Here is a 19,522-nt window from a genome sequence, read left to right on the forward strand (position 1 = left end):
AGGCTCACACTTTGTAGACTTTGTTTTGCTAAAGTCTCACTCTGTAATAATAGAGGTTGAGTTACAAATGGGAATAGCCTCGTGCTTTTCTTTAGTTTATTTCTACAAAGTAAGGAGTAATGGGGAATTATTTCTTTGTTATAAGCCAGCTATTTACTATTGTATTTATGTTCTGCAGACATCATAGACTTGATCCACCTTCACTGGTGCAAGAAGGTGCTAATTGCCCCTCCTTGAGCTAGCAGGAGCTGCTCCAACAAGACGGAATTATTTCACCCTTGGGGAGGGTAGGTGACTGGTTGCACTGCAGCTTTTTCTTGGAAGTTCACCAGGGTAGGGCAGTTTCATACTGTGTAAGAGCCCCAGCAGTGCAGTCTCCTGAAGCCAAGTGCTGCATGAGCCCATCCTTAGACTAGCCATGCCCTGGTCTCTCCCCAGCCAGCACTGCCTATTTTGGGGGATCCATTGATCAGGTGCAGGCTCCCCATAGAAATAAAGTTGCAGGTGCCTTGGACAATGCAAAACCATCCAGGGGCACTTTCCCTCACAAGAGGTCCTGTGTTCTGGGCTATACCAGCAGAACCAAGCATAATCCAAGGCTGAGTGTAGCTCCTTATTTCCAGGATCAGGAGTTGGTGTAGACATATCCATTTAATTTAGAACAGAGTAGGGAACCTATGGCATGTGTGCCAAAGGCAGCACGCCAGCTGATTTTCAGTGGCAATAACACTGCCCAGGTCCTGGCCACTGGGTCCTGGCCACCAGTCTCGGGGGCTTCGCTGCTGGCCTGGGGTACCGGCCACTGGCCCCCCGCCAGCTGGGTTTCCATTCGCTGGCCCCGCTCAGCCCGCTGCTGGTCCCGGCCACCGGTCTGGGGGGCTTCGTTGCTGGCCTGGGGTACCGTCCGCTGGCCCCGCTCAAACTGCTGAGTCCCAGCCACCAGTCCAGGGCCAGCCAGACTGGGGTCCCAGACGCTGGCCCAGGGCTCTGCAGCCACCCCCAGCTGTGGCCCAATGGCCCCAGCCTGGGGCAGTGAGGGGGGCAAGAGGGGGCATAGCTCAGCACCTCCACCTTAAAAATTGTTCCAGCACCACTGTATTGGGATATTTTTAAGTCCTGATTTGCTGCTTACGTCACTATCATGCCATGTGGAACAGCACGCTGCGTTTGACGTTGAGATAAGAATGTACATGGAAGAACTGGAATCAGAATTTTCTGACAGATTTCAAGATTTCCAGCGATTTGGCCCAATGCTTTCTTTTCGAATAAAACCTGAAAAAGTCAAAAAAAGCGACTTGGATGTGTCTGTATTTCAGTTGATGGGTGTTGAAGATTTAAAAATGCAGCTCATTCAGTTAAAAAGCTCAGAATTATGGGCATCTAAGTTTGGAGATCTGTGGAATGCATTTGAAGCTACCGAGAGAGATCAGGGGGCCTCTATTCTGACCTACTGGATGTCCCAAAATTTAACTGTTTGAAGAAAAGTTGTGTTTGCAATGCTTACAGCATTTGGATCCACATACCTGCGTGAACAGGTATTTTCACACATGAAATCTGTCCTCTGTCCCTCTCGGAGCCAGTTAACAACTGATCACTCAGAAGTCTGTGTGCAGCTTAAAGTATCCAAATAGATGCCAGACATTGGAAAACTCAGCAAGGAAAAGCAAGGGCAAGGATCACAGTAAACTGATAAGATCTGCATTTTAATTTAATTTTAAATGAAGCTTCTTAAACATTTTAAAAACCTTGTTTACTTTACATACAACAATAGTTTAGTTGTATATTATAGACTTATAGAAAGAGACCTTCTAAAAACGTTAAAATGTATTACTGACACGCGAAACCTTAAATTAGAGTGAATAAATGAAGACTCGGCACACCACTTCCGAAAGGTTGCCGACCCCTGATTTAGAATTTACAGTTCATATTTGAATGGGCTTCAATTAGTGCCAAGAGCAACTGTGCTTGAATAAAGAAATGCTTTTCCTCCCTTGATTTGTAGAGACTTTTTTTAAAACTGGAGATTTCTATAGGAATACTGTATTTTTGGAAGACCTGGAACTCATTATTTTGATATTTATGTATCTATATTCTCTAAATGTGTTCTGGTCTTTGCAATAGAATTCTAATTATTAACACATGATAGAGGTTATTGCTACCTGCAATCTTTCTCTTCTTTTCTCCAGGTTATTCAACAGAGAAATGAAGAGTGTGACCACACTCAATTTTTAATTGAAGAGAAAGAGTCTAAGGAAGAGGACTTTTATGAAGACCTTGACAGATTTGAAGAGAATGGGACCCAAGAGTCCCGCATCAGTCCTTACACTTTCTGCAAGGCTTTTCCTTTCCACATAATATTTGACAGAGATCTGGTGGTAACACAGTGTGGCAATGCTATATACAGAGTCCTTCCACAGGTCAGACTATTGTCTTTTGTGAACAGCTGTAACAAGTGTTTTAGATATTATTTTAATAACAACACTTAAGTGCTATTATAATTTCTTTATTTAAGGTATATTGTGATACGTTATATTCTGCAAGGGTTCATTGTGAAGACATTAAATAGATTTGCGATTGTCTTTCTACATTACAGTGCAGTGTTTAATTCTCACCTTAAAATGCAGTTGCACTTTGAAAATGGACTATGTAAAAATAGCACCTTCTTCTGGAACAGGTCTGCCTTCTATGTATTCAGGGAGTCTTACTTTTGACAACAGAAAAATTTTATTATTTTTCAGGCTTATTAGCATTGTGTAGCTAACATAGCTGCAGTATGATGGGATGCTCAATGCTCTTTTACATCAGGAACATCAGTTTTAACTAAGTTCTAATTACCAATTTCTAAGGTCCAATTTCTGACCTCAGTATATGCCTATGAAACCCCGCTGAACACAGTTGATGTTGTTTTCTGTTATTTATATTACAGTAGTGCTCAAAGTTCTCACTTAGGATTGGGGGCCCTGTTATACTATGTACTGTGTAAACTCATAGGATAATGTGGTCCCTGCCCTGAAAAACGGACAATCTAATTTAAGACAAGATGGAGCTAGGAAGTGTAGTAAACAATATAAGGGAAATGGGAGAGGTATGATGAGGATTATGTCAATTGATCATGCAGTTACATAGGCACTGTGCATATCTTGATGGTTCTGAATCATTTAAATAATTTTACAATATAGTTAATTTTACTGACCTTTCACTTCACCATTGTGATTTGGTGATTTCCTGGACATGGCTCTTGAGGGGGAATTGGAAAGAAGAGAGGTCAGTGGCTTTTCAGATGAATTCAAGGTGGTTCATTGAACACATGTAACTAGTGACCTACTGAATATGGCCAGCAGAATCTTTATTACAGGAGATAATAGGTGAGAGAACACAACTTGACTTTTTGACCCTAACGTGAGTTTGTAGGGAGGACAGTTAGAAAAAACAGCTTTTTATTTGTAAAGTGAAGGAACGCTGAAAGACCTCAAACATGATATGGTGCAGTGCTATTTTTGCAAAGTCACTTTCCAGAATAGAATTGCACTTTAAAATACACAGGCACCACAGCCACAAGTTGAAAGCCATATTTTATATAAAGAATGTACACCTGCATTCTCTGTCTCTGTTCTCTTCCACCTTGCATTGTATATGAAGTGAAAGAAATACAATCACGATGTGAATATTTTCTGGTTGTAGAAAAATCCTTTATTTCCTTAGAAAATGAGCTTCTGTTTGTCTTGTTTATGTTTTAGCTTCATCCAGGAAACTGCAATCTATTGTCAGTTTTTTCCTTGGTTCGGCCTCATATTGATATTAGTTTCCATGGGATCCTCTCACATATCAACACTGTCTTTGTATTGAGGAGCAAGGTAACCAAATAACGTTCATCTGGCTTTTGAATAAGTAAGTATATTTTACAGAGATAAGAGGAAACTCAGAGGCCCTCAATAAAAATCTTTTGCACAGTAGTAAGCCCTGAGCCCATTCTGTGTTTTGGGCCAAGAAAAAGCCAGATGCATGAATTCATATGTGGTTGTTAGGGTGGGCTATAGGCGCAGATACAGGGAGGTGCATATTTTTTGCACCTATGATGCCTTCTTTACAAATGACGATCCTGTACAATAAATGACATTACAGAACTGCAGCCTTCTACTAGGAGTAACTGTATAACAGCAGTTGCTCCTGGTTTTGGGGGAGAAGCAACTGCGTAATAGTTTGAAAGGCCAGCATGTAGCATATCACTGCTTGGGCCCTTACACACACACACACACTCTTCCAACCCCAACATGTTCCCGCGTCCTCTTCTGTAGACGTGGCAAAAGAGCCAGGCAAACTCATGTAAATGAGTGCAGCACGTGAAGTAGCAACTGCTACACCAGGTAACCTGCTTATTTACTGGAAGTAATATCCCAGAAGGCTGAAGGAGAAGTGTTGCATATGCACTCACAGGATTAAACCCTCAGTTTGAGAAATGACATCTAACAGAGGAAAAGGAGGACAAAACCAGCAAAGTGCAAATCCCTCATTCCGCACCACTTCCCGCAGCCCCCATTGGCCGGGAGCGGTGAACTGCGGCCAGTGGGAGCTGCGATTGGTGAAACCTGTGGATGCGACAGGTAAACAAACTGGCCTGGCCTGCCAGGGGCTTTCCCTGAACAAGCGGTGGCCCTAGTTTGAGAACCACTGCACTAAAGTAATCGAGATAGGAAACCTTAGAAAACTTAAATAGTATAGTTTGGCATGTTCAAGAAACAAGTTCATTTGGTCTTCAGTGTAGTCTATGCTTCATGGATCGATTCCAGACATCCTGAGCTTTCCTCTAGTGAAGGTTATGTGTGTCTGTTTGCATGCACACATGCACATGTGCCTGGTGAAGTAGCACAGGAATCATTATTGTTGTTTAATTATTATTACTTTTTCATTACAAGGAAGGACTGTTGGATGTAGAGAAGTTGGAGTGTGAAGATGAACTAACTGGCACGGAAATCAGCTGCTTACGCCTCAAAGGTCAAATGATCTACTTACCTGAAGCAGACAGTATTCTCTTTCTTTGTTCTCCAAGGTAGTTTAAGCAATAAGAGTACTCTACTGACAATGCTGAATAGCCACCAAATTGCAGGAGTGTCTCTAAATGTGTATGACTACAGAAACACGCTGGACCAGATTCTGTTCTAAGTTATAGTGGTGCAAGCCCACTGATATAAGGGAGTTGCACGTAGAGAACAGAATGTGGTGCATGCATAAAATCGTTCATTACAAACATTGGTACATATTATCCCATCTGTTTTTAAGCAGAACACCTCATTAACCGAGTGCTTTTTAATAAGTCATGACATTTGGTTTATGAATTTCATAACCCTAAGAAGAAGTAGGAATCAGTTTCTCATCTGGCGATATGCTTGCATAGCAGTTTCAATGCAATTTTCACAGTGAGATGCAATGATGTTTAAGAATCAGCTGGAAAATTAGTTTGGAAAATAAATTATGTAATGGACTCATGTCATAGCGTGACAACTGTCATCTTGGTTGTGACGAGGGATTAAACTGAGGACCTTCAGAGCTAAACGCATAAAACTCTCTAGTTTTGCTAAAGGATCAGTTTTGTAGCAGTGAGATAACACATTCATATCCTTTGTGGAGTGAGCACAGGTGGGAGACTGGTAACACATACTGAACAGTAGGTTACAATAGCACTGCTATTATTGAGCGGGGGTGTTATTTTAGACATTTATAAAATGCATTAGTCAGGGCTCTGTATGCACATGTACAATAAAAAGACATGCATTAGTGCATACAATTACAAGATAGTTGATGGAAGCTACTTGTTTTACTGTACTCCCAATCTTTTAATTAAATGTATTACCTCACTATTTACCCCTTTATCCCCAACCCCTGCTACTAATCAATATTTTAAAGGATTCCTTAGGCAAGTTTAGTTTAATGTGCATTTCATTTCCAGTGAAATACATTTCTCTATATAACAGTGTGATGAACTTGGATGATTTAACCAGAAGAGGGTTATATCTGAGTGACATTCCATTGCATGATGCTACCCGTGACCTAGTCCTTTTGGGAGAGCAGTTCAGAGAGGAATACAAGTTGACTCAAGAACTGGAGATCCTCACAGACAGACTTCAGCACACACTAAGAGCACTGGAAGACGAGAAGAAAAAGACAGACACGTAAGAATTAATTCCCAGTTTTAAACTGGAACAAAACAGCTGGTAATTATGGAGCCAAGAGAGCACAAACTTTTTTTGTCTTTATAATGTTGTATATTCTGAAGGTTCTCAAACATTAGCTGCAATATAGAATACCACATGCGTGGAAAACTGAAGGACTCCTTCCCTTCTTTGCTGTAGAGAGCTAAAAACTAAAGCGAAGCAACAGTCTCCAGAGCTTTAGAAATGACCTAAGAGAGCAGTGTTCCAGGAAAGCATCTTACTGAGGCTGCAGAGCTAGTGACAAAGTGCCAGTGATGCAGAAATCACTATAATTTACTATGTGCCCTGTAAATAAAGGAGATAATTCATAGGGATCAGACTAGTTGAAATAACATTGAAAGTTATAATAAAGTATTAAATCATTCTTGATCTACCATATGTAACATTTAATTATGAAAATTTAAATTTGAAAATGACAGAAAACACAACCAGGCTACAAGGAATTTGATTTTCTTATTTGAAAACTGTATTACAGTCTAGAGGCAGACAAAAATAAAAGACTATTTAAAGTCCTGCTATGGTATGATGCTATGAATTTAGCTTTTCTATGCCTCGTGAGAGGTGAACTAGTGCACAATACATTGAACATGCAAATTATTACTATTACATAATGTTCTCTAGACAGGACTCAGAGAGAAGACTAGTTACTGGTAAATTAAGTAACTGGCTCTGAGACGAGCAGGATTTGACGAGCAGTCAAATGTCCTATTTGAAAAATACTCATCAGTGTTATAGTAGCAAAGTTTCTCCAGGTCTGTCAGTACCTAATAGGGATGTTGACAATGTCCTGCCATCAAGTCTGTTGTCCTATTGCTTATCCTGTAGAGTAGTGTCTGTCGCTGTAAATGAGTGGCAAGGAAATGATGAGTTGAGGAACTCGAAAACAAAGGAAGCTTTAAAAAAGCCCACTTTTTTTTGTTTTGTTTTGTTTGACTCGTAGAAACACTTTTTTACCATCAGTGAACAGTAATCTGTTTGGCACCCAATAGGAAAGGCACCATGAATTATTGCTATAACACACGCCAGAAAATAGTCCAGAACTATATTTAATGCAACGGAAAGGTTGCACAAAAAATCAGAAAATCTAAAAGTTAGGATTCCGGTGACAGTGTTAATTGAGCCATGTTGCAAATCCTATATGTTTTTTGGCATCTGTATACAATATTGGATTAAAGACTTACCTTGCGGTAATAGTTTCAAGGTGCACATTAAAATAGGAAACTAGGAAGTGAAAATGCTGTACCTGTGTAATGCACAACTTCCACTGTTAGAAGTGTAGCTTTTGCATTTCTAATTTTTAACTTTGCCCAAACCATTTTTGCGTTCAATTTGAGTCTTTTGTTAAAAAACAAATAAAACATATCTATTTTAAAATATTAGCTTTTAAATTGTCCCAGTTAGGCTTTAAATTTCACACCTCACTGAGGTGAATAGAGTGTGAGAGTGGAATGTTCCTACCTTTGCTGCTTCTCTTGTTTAGCTGGAGACATTTTTCTACAAGACTTGGTTAGCAGGGCCTGCAGCACATCAGTATAAGCTCACCTTTTTTAAAATGAAAGTTTAAAATTTCGAGTATATTGTGAAATCCGTTAAAAACTTCAAAATTTTCTTCATGCCAAGGATTGTCTCCTCTATAGTATCGATACAGTTCTTTGTTTTGATGTGGTTTGTTTTTTGGAGGCATATGCTATTTGAGTTTGAGTGAGGCATTTAAAATCTCCCTGACCCAAATTTGGGTAGGATCTTGTGATCAGATCTATATGGGCAACCCCCCGTCCTCACACAGTGTCCCATTGTGGTTAATGGAACTTCATGCAGGAAGAGGATGCCACCTGCACAGGGCTGATTGCAGGAGTGGTATCCCTCTGAGCAGCAGTCTGAGAGCATCAGCCCCAATACTCAAAAATGTAATGAGAAAAAACATGGAGCGATGTCAAAAAAGGCTTCAATAATATTTAAATGGATGCATTTTGGACATGCTCAGAGGTGATTTTTCTTTTGCTGTTAACTTGTATTTATAAATTATTCCCTTCCTCACCAAAATCTAGAAAAGCATATACTCTTCAGTCAGGACTTTGGGTCCAATCCTGCCACGTTTACTTACTTGTAAACTCACTTAAGTCTGATAGATGTTAGTACCATCAGATTGCAAAACCATTCTGCCCAGGGTTTTCGGAACAGACTTACAGCAAAAATGACAGAAGTTTGAAACTTAGCATAGAAATAGGACTCAGCCATCCAACCTTTACTTATGAAAGTAGCCCTTGCTCATGTAAGTAGTTCCAGAGAAATCTCTCTTTTGGATTTGCTGTCCCTGACACCAGAACTCTACCTCATTCCTTGTACTTGCTGATGGCAAGGACCAAGACACATGATTTCTTGTGTGCCATTGCATAAAGGGAGGAAAAACTCCTTGCACCCTCTTTCCCTCCCTTTTTCCACACATGCAGAAGGCACCACAATCATACCCATAAGCTGCAAGAGAGTTTAGAATTGCATAGGGAGATCAAGGATGTGTTAAACCAGTTTAAATAATTCCAGTAATTGAGACTGAACACTTTGATGTGTTTAAAATAATTTTAGAAAATTCTATCTATTATTCTTTAGGGAAATGCATCTATCCATTATTCTTATCTCTCTTCCTCATCTTTCTCATCCTGTTTATTCCTTTCTTCTTAGCTTTCATGTCTGTCTTAGCCTGTAATGTTTATTGCAGGCTGAACAACCGATGAGATCTGCCAGAACTTTAAAATGGGTAATTTTAGATTGAAAATTAGTATAATTTTATCTGAGTTACCATCAGATTTTTTTTGCTAAGCCCTGAATTGTTCCTGCTTTGCCAAATTGCTGAGTTTGAGTTCTGTACAGTGGCAGATGAAAAGCTGAAAAGGGGTGAACATGAGGGTAGAATATGGGTCTATGTGTATGATTTAGTTTTTAATTTGCATTGTGATTTACAATATACACTGTTTTTCTTTTTGTCATATGAACTGTTCGATTTGTTGAAAAAATGTAATAAACCCTAAGGATGAGATACGACACTTGTGTAAATTGGTATAGATCCATTGAAATCAGTGGAGCAAAACCAAGTTACACCAGCTGAGGATCTGGCCCACATACTTTAGGAGTAAGAAAAAGTAGTACGAGGTATCTTAACAGATTATTTCAAAGGAATTTTGAATATATTTTTTCATAGTTAAGTGGTGGCTTTGACCTATTAGAACGTGTGTTTGGAATGTAATTGCTTTAACCATATGAACCACACAGATGTATATCAGAGCCTGGTGTTCAAGGAATAGACTCCTTTATAAGCCTCGTACATCACTTAACTATTGGAAATCATTAATGTATAATAACGCCTTATGGAAATATCAGGGTCAGACTTAAATAATACATTTATTCATTTTCTTTCTTTCTTTCTCTCTCTCTCTCTCTCATACCCCTTACTTATTTTACCTGTCTAGATTGCTGTATTCTGTCCTTCCACCATCTGTTGCAAATGAACTGAGACACAAGCGTCCTGTGCCAGCTAAGCGGTATGATAATGTGACCATTCTCTTCAGTGGCATAGTTGGATTCAATGCATTCTGCAGTAAACATGCCTCTGGAGAGGGAGCCATGAAAATAGTTAATCTTTTAAATGACCTTTACACAAGATTTGATATTCTGACTGATTCACGAAGGAATCCATTCGTTTATAAGGTAAACATGAGATTTTAGGGCATTGCTATTGTGTTGCTATAAAGTAGTGTCATAAAATAAATATAATCTCAGTTCATTCCATTGACTTTAGATGTTTTTACAACTTTGGTGTGGATTTAGTCCACAGCGAAGAAAAGAACACGTCCACTGCTAGTTTTAACAACATATACAGTGAAGAACTCTTATCTGGAACGCTGCACATTGAAATAAATGCATGGAATCATTAAAATAAGTACTTTTAGGTAAATAAAGGTAGAATAAGCTGCTAATCAATGGGTAGTGAGCTCTCCAACTAATTTTAAGAAGTTGTATACATGAATCTCCAAGAATGTGTTAGGAATATAGAAAAAGGTGAAGGGGAAAGTATTTGAAGTGTCTAGCAATCTTAAAAGAAACACCACAGTAGCTCTAGCTTTCTGAAGCATAATTCCCAAACATGTTTTGATAGGTGGAGACAGTTGGAGACAAGTATATGACTGTGAGTGGTCTACCAGAGCCATGCATTCATCATGCACGATCTATCTGCCACCTGGCATTGGATATGATGGAAATAGCAGGACAGGTTCAAGTAGATGGAGAGCCTGTAGAGGTTAGTATTTGTCCAGGATTCAGTAAAGACTTGTTGAATTTTTAAAAAACCCACCACTGAAATACAATAAAACTCAAGGTCCAGCCTTCACAAATTTTATTATTGCTAGAAGATGAGTGATCTTTTCAGTGATATGAAGAAACAGATATATGTGTGATATAAGTCATCTCCCACAAAACCCCAAAACATAGTTATTGTGTTTACCAATCTTAAGGACCAAATTCTGCCCATGGCCATGTATGTTTGGCTGCCATTGATTTCAGTGCGAGCTGCGACTGCCCATCTGAGTGCAGTATATATTTGCTTGAAGCACAGAGTATAGAACGATAGTGTTCTCTCAACAACCCATTTTGATTCTGGTTCAGAGCCACCAGCCGACATGGGAAAATCTTTCATTCTAGAGCAATGTATGTTTCCATAGGGATTCGTTGAAGTGGAGAATGGCAGTACTGTGATTACTAGAAGTTACATTTTGAATTAACACCAAATTAGAGGTCTTGCAATAATCTCTCATTTTCAGAAAAATAATCACAGGATAAACAGGCACACTCCTATGTACATGAATGGAATTGCCCCTGCATCTGACAGTAGTGTATTAGCTCCTGGATGTTTCACTGTATTTGTGAGCATAGAAGTGGAGAAGGCCTGATCTGATGCTCTGCAATAACTGAAGTCTGTTAAAGGACTTAGCCCATTCTTCATAGTGAGAAGCATCTTTGCCAATAAGCATCATGTCTGTATGAAACTGAGCCACAAAACCCCGCTGAACAAATACTATCTTTGTAGGGTTCTTTGAGTGTATGTAACACATGATTCACTTGTCACCTTTTTATCACTGAATAAAATCATTATATATTAAATGGTTGGGATCCTCCATAAGTAAGAAATCCTGCTGGCTCATGTTCTTGTATAATTATAAATTTGGAGCCAATTGTTACAGGAGATGAATTGGGCTTTGTTAAAAATGTAGTGAAATAATTGCAAGATTTTTCCCAATTAGTTTGTATATGTACAGGGTTTAATGGAAAGGGACAAGTTCTTAATTCTGAGTCACAATGTACCTCATAATCTTTATGGAAAAAATGTAGGATGGTGCCTTGTACTTCATTCAATAACTGCTTAATGTAATCGAAACAGGAACCAAACTATTTGTTTTTAAAATAATATTACTCCCACCCATTCTTTTGATTACTTTAGGCATGATTATGAATAATTCAATCATCATTTATAGAAAGAGGCCATTTGTCAAGGCTCCATTGGAGGTACTCATGATTTACACCAGTTTTCCTCAGAGTGGAATCATGCCCCTCGTTAGCAAAAATAGAGACTATTCTGAATGCAGGAGAAATAAAACAATCTCACAGAAGAACTATTTTAACAAGAGGTGGGCTCTCACTCTGGAGAAGCTCCAATGGATATATGCTGCTGTAACAGAGACTTTGGCCTGATGATTTTACCAAAAAGCTGTGTAATTCAGACATTATTACTAACATAAGTACTGTCCTGTGCTATCCAAGATGTGCTGTGTACCTTGGTGATCATATATATATCATATAACCTTGGAGTTAGTCATTAATTTCAGGCAATGGACTTGGTGAAAGGAAAAGGAAGACACACTATCACCCTTGCAGATGTGTTCACACTGTGAGATTTTTGAGTTATGTATCTGTGTGCTCAGTTCAGATTAGAAGTTAGCATTTATAAAGACAGTATGCAATATGTTAGACGTAAAAGTTGCTCATTACTCTTAAGTTTTAACTTCAAAATCCTTATGTTCCTTTTTTAAAACAAGAACATAGGTAGGTAGGTAGACAGATAGTTATAAAAGTCACCTTGTGTCGTGTGCACCTAATATGTAAACCTCTGTGTTTGAAGTCTCCAGCTGGCTTAGGTAGCATGCACAGTAGCCAAATTCTGCTCTGAGTTACACTCACAATTCATTAAAATCAGTGAGTGTATTCTTATGCTCTTCCTTTGGGGGGTGCAACACAACTCACAGCCTGGGCAAGGGACTATGGTGATGTGAAGCCACCTTTGTGTCCTTTCAGTTGTGGACTGCTACAGAGGTTGAAATGGCACCTGATGTAACTTAGATAGCCCTGGAGGCCACATAGAATCTTAGATAGTACCACACAGAATCATCCTAACAGCTTCCACTGTGGCCCTTAGTCTCCATTCCCCACCACCAGCACACTTCTGCACCAGGATTTGTGGAGAGAGCCTCATAAGAGAGCCTGCAGTGATCAGTATCCTGTGCCAAGATAATTCTCCAGCCGAATCTGTCCTTATGCTTTGAAAAAGTGGGCCTGATTTTTCCACTGCCTTGCACCTTGTATAGTCATGTACAGCTGTGCAAAATGGGTGTAGAATTCTACCATTCTGAATGAATAACATTTTACACTCAGTCTGCACAGCAGTAAATGACTACACATGGTGTAAGGCGAAAAAGAATCAAGACTGGTGTCTTATAAAAGATAAACTCCAGCATTTAGAAAATGCATATTATATGTATTTAGTTGGAAACATCAAGTTAGTAAAAATGATCATGAACTATAAAATATTCAAACTTGCTTTTTCTTGTTAAAGATAACAATAGGTATCCACACTGGCGAGGTGGTTACAGGTGTCATAGGCCAAAGGATGCCCCGCTACTGTCTCTTTGGAAACACTGTTAATCTAACAAGCAGAACAGAAACCACTGGAGAAAAAGGAAAAATCAATGTTTCTGAGTACACCTACAGGTGAGAAATGCAGAACCCCTTCTTGATAAGAATTTCAAAAGAAACAATTTTATCAATGTACCTTTAAAGTAACTTTAGAGGTGATAGTGACAATCCCACTCAGTACATTACAGCACATGTATTTTCATGAAATGTTGTGTCATTACATTACCATGAATCACTATTTCCATAGGAAACAATTATATTCAGCCACAGGAATTTGTAGTGAGACATGATAATCGCCTTAAGATATTTGTTAGGGTTCCCCTGAGACATCTTCCACTCAGGTTACCCAAGAATTCAATCGGACTCCAGGCTTGTCACTCAGGTTCCTTTATTTGGCATAAAGCAAAGCTACACTGAGTTGACCAGACTCAAGTGTAGGGCGTTGGTACAGGGGGTAACACACATCCAAAGTTACCCAGCAAACTTCTTCCTTTATATACATTACACATTTCATTGCATTCACTATACATTTCATTACATGTTTTGGGATTGGCTTGGTTACTTTGTAGGAACCAACCCCTATAAAGAATGCTCTGTATACTCACTGTCCATGAATGACTTACTCTTTGCCTCATCTTATGTTCCAGGCTTATTTTATCCATTGTTACCTTGTCCATTGTAAATGGTTCCCTGGGTGTTCCCCCTCCCCCCCCCCTTATCTAAGCTAATACAAATATTCTTTTTCCAAACTACTGATCAATTTATCTCCCTAATCCGGTGTCCCAGGATATGAGTCCTCACCCATGTCCAATTATTCATGTTAAGCCCAGCCTACAGTATTGCCTGACAATGTAATTAATGTGCCCTCAGATGTAGCATGTTTAATGTTTTCTCTGTATGTTTGTGTGTGTGGAGGGGTAATCTAATGTTTGTTTTTAATTTCAGGTGTCTTATGTCACCAGAAAATTCAGATCCTCAATTTCACCTGGAACACAGAGGCCCTGTTTCCATGAAGGGTAAAAAAGAACCAATGCAAGTTTGGTTTTTGTCCAGAAAGAGTACAGAGACAGAGGTATGACTAACCAAAAAGTAATTCTTTTTTAAAACAAGGCATAAATACAACAAGTTTAATCTAAATCACTGAGAACCATTTTCACTTGCAAAACTAAATGTTCCCTACAAGAAATGAACCATTCTGTAAAATGTTGTTCCATTAATGTGTTTACTGTCTTGACAGCAGATGAAAGGTCTTGATTATTTATCTTTGCTGTTTATGCATTCTCTAAAAAAATACTTTTGTATTTTAAAAAGTCCTTGAGGGAATGCCAAGTGTTTAAATATTTATCTGTCCTTACAGATTTTTCTGTTATATTAGACTTTGTAATATGCAGTACATCTCTGTTTAGCTGACATGTATAGTTAGTGCCATTTGAAAACTCTCCATTTGCCTGCCTGTAGTGAGTGAAATACTGCAGTCTCTTCTATTTTTAGATGCCAGTCCAGCAACTACCTCTGTATGGGCTCCCTATTGCAGTCAGTGGGCTCTGTGCAGGTACAGGGTTCTGCCTGGACAGAGGCTGTTGCACGTTTAGTTTAGGAAGATACAGAGCAGAACTTTGGAAAGGCACTGAAGTAACTTCAGAGCCTGAATCCCATTTTCAGAAGTGACTTAAGGAGCAACATCTCAATACCTTTAAAAATCTGGGCCTTAGCAGCCTAAGTTTCATTCAGAGTCCCAAGTGCCTAAATCTCTTTTGAAAATGGGATTTAGGCTGCTAAGCCACTTAGTCACTTTTGCAAATTTTACCCACAGTTCTTACTGCAAGTATTTGAGCAAGCAAATGGTGACTTTTTAATGGTACCTACTAAATGTTGATATTTCTTATGTACTTCAGAGAACAGTCTGTATTTTCTCTAGAAAACTTACCTGTAGTCTTTAGCACAGACTCGTAACTTTCATGAATATTCTCTGTGTCGCCTTTTGATGATACTTTGCTAGTTGTGTTTTATACCCATTGCAGAATATACCATAGTTTCATATGACTGACATTTCCCTTTGAGATCCATAGTCAGAGATAAAAGAGGTTTTATCAAAACACTTTTCACTTTTCCCTAAATTATTAGCAATAGAGATCCTATTTAACCAAGCATGTGTTATTTTTAAATGTAACGTTAGAGAGAAATGCACAGCCAGGTGGGTACTACCCACTTTAGCCTAGACATGTATTTAAAATAGATTTTGAAAGGGTACATATATCAAGGCTGCTTCTGGAATTAATAATATTTAGTATTTTCATTATGTAGCAATTATCTAAAAAGCTTTTTATTAACACTAACTTATTCATTCTCTCAACCCCCTTAGGAGGTAGGTAGGTAAAGATAATATTTTTAATCCTCTTTTACAGAGGAGGAAACTGAGGCAAAGGAACCCAGCTAGAGACACCTTGGGCTTGATTTCCAGAAGCACTAAGTACCTGCAGCTCCCATTGATTTCATATGGAGTTACAGGTGCTCAGAACTTCCGAAAATCAAGTCTAAGGTGTTTCAAATTGAACTCCTAAAAATTGAGGAACCCATGATTAATGGCAACTTTTGACAATTTGGCTGTAAGTAACTTGCTTATAGCCACAGTCAGAGATGTCATTAGAACTCAGGAGTTGATGATTCTCAGGTTTTTGCTCAGAAGGCTAGATGCTACTGTAAGATAAATGATTAACAATAGACAACTGACTAAAATGTCCATATAAATGAGCTGCTCTGCTGACTCATTTTCATTTACCCTTTCACAAATCATTAGCTATTTCTAAAACACTAATAGAAAGTAGAGCACAGTACCTTTAGAATACCATTAGGTATATTTTAACTAAAAGATGTGTGTAATTTTGTGATGAGGAAAAGAAACGGAGTACTTGTGGCACCTTAGAGACGAACAAATTTATTTGAGCATCCGATGAAGTGAGCTGTAGCTCACGAAAGCTTATGCTCAAACAAATGTTAGTCTCTAAGGTGCCACAAGTACTCCTTGTCTTTTTGCAGATACAGACTAACACAGCTGCTGCTCTGAAATTTGTGATGGGGCTGTCCATTGTATGAGTTACACACAGGATTATTTCACTCTAGTGTTAAGAGTTATAACGAAATTATTTGTTTTACAAAGCATTATAGCCCTCCTTATCACAGGACAACAGCTCAAGCTTTTGGTTCTGCTCAATCTCTTTCTGGATAGCTGACCTAACAGTTTCTATAGATGTGGCCTAAGCAGAGACCTTCCCCAAAGGAATAAGTCCCTGATGTGCGCTGGAGAATAGACCTTTACTCCTTTCTCCCAGAAGTAGGGAAGCTCGGTTTTGTTCTCGATAAAGCAATGCCTCTAGCTCTACCTCAGACCAGGTGCTACATAAAGGCCTTCTGCCTCTTAGGGTAGATTTCCCTAGAATTCCCAGACATGCCTCACTCCAATCACAGGGCAGTTTCCTTCAGACTGTGATGGACTAATAGAATTATTTCCTTGTCTGATAAAAGCCAGGGATCTCTTTTGTTTTAGCTTCTTCCTAAATTCAGATGCACACACAAATACGATGTTCCTGTACAGTAGGACTCCTCCCATCACAGAAGAAGAGCTCAGTGTAAGCTCAAAAGCGTGCCTCTCTCACCAACAGAAATTGGTCCAGTAAAGGATATTACCTCACCCACTTTGTCTCTCCAGTAGGGGCATTCCTGCATATTGCAAGGAGTGAATCATAGAATCAGTTAGAGATTAAAAAGATTTCTTAAATTAACCAGATCATCTTCCTGCTAATTGTTCTCTCCAGTACACCAGTGAACTTCTTTCTTATCTCCATTACCAACATGAATCAATCAATCAGAATCAGAGATAATGTGCCACTTCCATCCCCTTCATCCCAGAGGGCAGTCATGAAATCACCTTCTGCTAATTAGATCACAATAATTAATATAGATAAATGTTTTCAGCAAGTGGACAGAGATGTTATGACAAACCTTAAAAAGCCCTGAGCCTCTGCAGTGTCAATAGATAGCAATGGAAGTTATAGTGGCTCAGCACCTCTTAGCTGTTTCATCCAGTCACATAGTGCAACATAATTACCTCCTAGGAGGCTCTGCTTTCTAAGCAGCCATGTTTGCTTGCATTTTGTGTTCTTTTTCTGTTCTCCACTTAAGCACTCAACAACTTTAGGACTGGGTCTGAACTGAGCATTGGCCACAGTAGCTCTGGCTCTATCTCTTGTTTTGCAGTTCCTGATGCCCTTGTTTACATGTTTTTAGAACACAGTGCAGCTGCAGCTTCACTCCTGACAGGCAGGTTTGTTTTAAAAACACAGAACTAGGACGGCCCAGTTAGTAGAAAAGCTCAGGTGTTGTTTTGTTTTACCTTTTTATGGTTTACAACATTCCAAAAGGTGAAAATTGCAGCCAAAATAAAGGGAACAGGGAATAAAAATATTGGCTACTTAATATAGCATCCATGATATTGGAGGCAGCTGATGTAAGTATTGCTAAGATCCCTACGGGTGCCTCATACCCCATGTTTCCTATTTTCAGAGACTCTTCACTTACTCCTCACACTGCTGGTTCCCCAGTCTTATCCCAAACCTATCCCCTCCTGCAACAGCAATCTCTCTGACTTCACATGCTGCAGCATAAATGGCTGGAGGGGCTCTGTGACTGGGGTAGTCCTGTGTCTTCACTGTTACAAGGCTCACAGGAGCCTTGGACAGTCGGGGATAAATTAGGGTAACTTGTCACCTAACTGGTGGAATTGTCATAATCCGACTAATAAGGCACCCAAAGCCTGTGATCCTGGCACAACAATATTCCTGCTTCACTATGCACTGTCTTCTTTATTTATAATAAAGCCACAATGAAAAGTATCAAACTTATTTTGTCACTGCATGTCACATTGCTGTTTCAAAGAAACTCTCTTATTTCTCAAACTTCCCTTACATGCACACAAGGAAATAAAGCAAGATGTTTACTGAGCTGGGGGAAGAGGAAGAGGACGCTGGATAGGGTGCGATGCTGTGTCCCAAACAACTTACTGGTCTGGCAGTAACGATGATTTGTGCATATTACTTCATTTTGCATGTCTCATTTGCCTATCTGCCCCACCCTGAAAGTATCATATTCACTGCTGGATCTCTTGCTGTTATTTGGCTCAGCTTTTGATATTGTTTTATTTTTGCTATGGGTGTGTATTCCAAGCCCATTCTGTGGCTCATGTAACCTTTCTTATGTCCTGATAGTACTTACTGAATAACATCATGCAATGCGTGTGCCATAACTAACCCTTTTAATCTGGTGCTTCTCGTATGTGCTCTTTGTCTTCATCATCGTTATAAAAACTATTCTATTAATGCTCTCCATTTTCCTTCAATATGTCATCATGTGGTATTCCAGTTCCTTCAGGGAATAATGCTTGACATACTGTGCTAATTAGTGATGAGGAAACAACAGCTCTTTTGATGTTATTGTACAATTTCCACCTGTATATACTATATGTACATTTTTTATATTGAAAAGAGGGGGTTGGTTGTCTAATACTGCAATTTGAATCATGTGTAAATGTAATTCTGTCCAAATGCTGGTCTCTTGCCATGTAGTTTTCATTGATTTATATTAACTGACTGCAACTGACTTGTGCATAATAGATTGCTGGACAATTCTGTGTCACTCACAGTGCTTTTGTTCCTTTCCAATGGACCATAAACACTGAAAGGCACACTGGTGGGACAAGGTTGTCAGGCAAAGCCTTTTGTTTTAGTCTCTTTAGTTTTCAGAAGTGATTTTGTTTCAGCCCTTGGAAGAATATGATAATATTCTGGACAACAAGTCAGGAATAATTAAATTAGTTTCAATGTATAGGGCATTCCTCTTGGAATAATACATTCATTCTTAGCTCAATGATATTTTCTGAATATCTGCTTTATACAATTATATGTTAGTACAGTGCAATTACTTTTGTGCACAAAATAAAAGTTTGTCTATAGTATATCTATCTTATCAGCACAAAAATATATGTATAAATGTTTCATGCTAATGTGTAAAAGGAACTGCAATAAATTATTTTTTCCATTGGTCTTTGGAAAGTTTATTTCTTCAATAAAAATATCTGAATAATACACTTGCTATAACATATGTATCTTCTTCTTAATTCTATTATATGAAGTCTGAATCTGAATCTTTCCCATCCTGTCAAATGTCAGTTAGGGCATTAACAAGGCTCTGCCATCCTTGTCTATCATGCTGTTTGCTGGAATGGCTCCCCATTGTGTTTCTAAAGCTTAACTTTTTTTATGAGAATAGGTTATTGGTCTATCATTCAACCCCCAATTTTGAGG

General features: G+C 38.9%; 1 protein-coding gene across 2 annotated transcripts in view; it reads left to right on the forward strand.

Annotated features, from left to right (window-relative positions):
• GUCY1B1 (guanylate cyclase 1 soluble subunit beta 1) overlaps positions 1-19,259 on the forward strand; it is a 64,659-nt gene extending 45,400 nt beyond the window's left edge. The window contains exons 6-14 of one of the 2 annotated variants that reach the window (XM_037897454.2): positions 2,187-2,417; positions 3,738-3,854; positions 4,914-5,047; positions 5,970-6,167; positions 9,674-9,911; positions 10,360-10,500; positions 13,087-13,241; positions 14,112-14,238; positions 18,140-19,259. In XM_037897454.2, the coding sequence (XP_037753382.1) occupies positions 2,187-2,417; positions 3,738-3,854; positions 4,914-5,047; positions 5,970-6,167; positions 9,674-9,911; positions 10,360-10,500; positions 13,087-13,241; positions 14,112-14,238; positions 18,140-18,163 (1,365 nt within the window). In that variant the 3' untranslated portion in view covers positions 18,164-19,259. The remainder of the gene's footprint in view (positions 1-2,186; positions 2,418-3,737; positions 3,855-4,913; positions 5,048-5,969; positions 6,168-9,673; positions 9,912-10,359; positions 10,501-13,086; positions 13,242-14,111; positions 14,239-18,139) is intronic. The other variant, XM_037897455.2, reaches the window with a different exon arrangement.
• Positions 19,260-19,522: the final 263 nt, after the last annotated feature.

The sequence above is a fragment of the Chelonia mydas genome, chromosome 4, assembly GCF_015237465.2.
Source record: "Chelonia mydas isolate rCheMyd1 chromosome 4, rCheMyd1.pri.v2, whole genome shotgun sequence".
Taxonomy (NCBI): Eukaryota; Metazoa; Chordata; order Testudines; family Cheloniidae; genus Chelonia; species Chelonia mydas.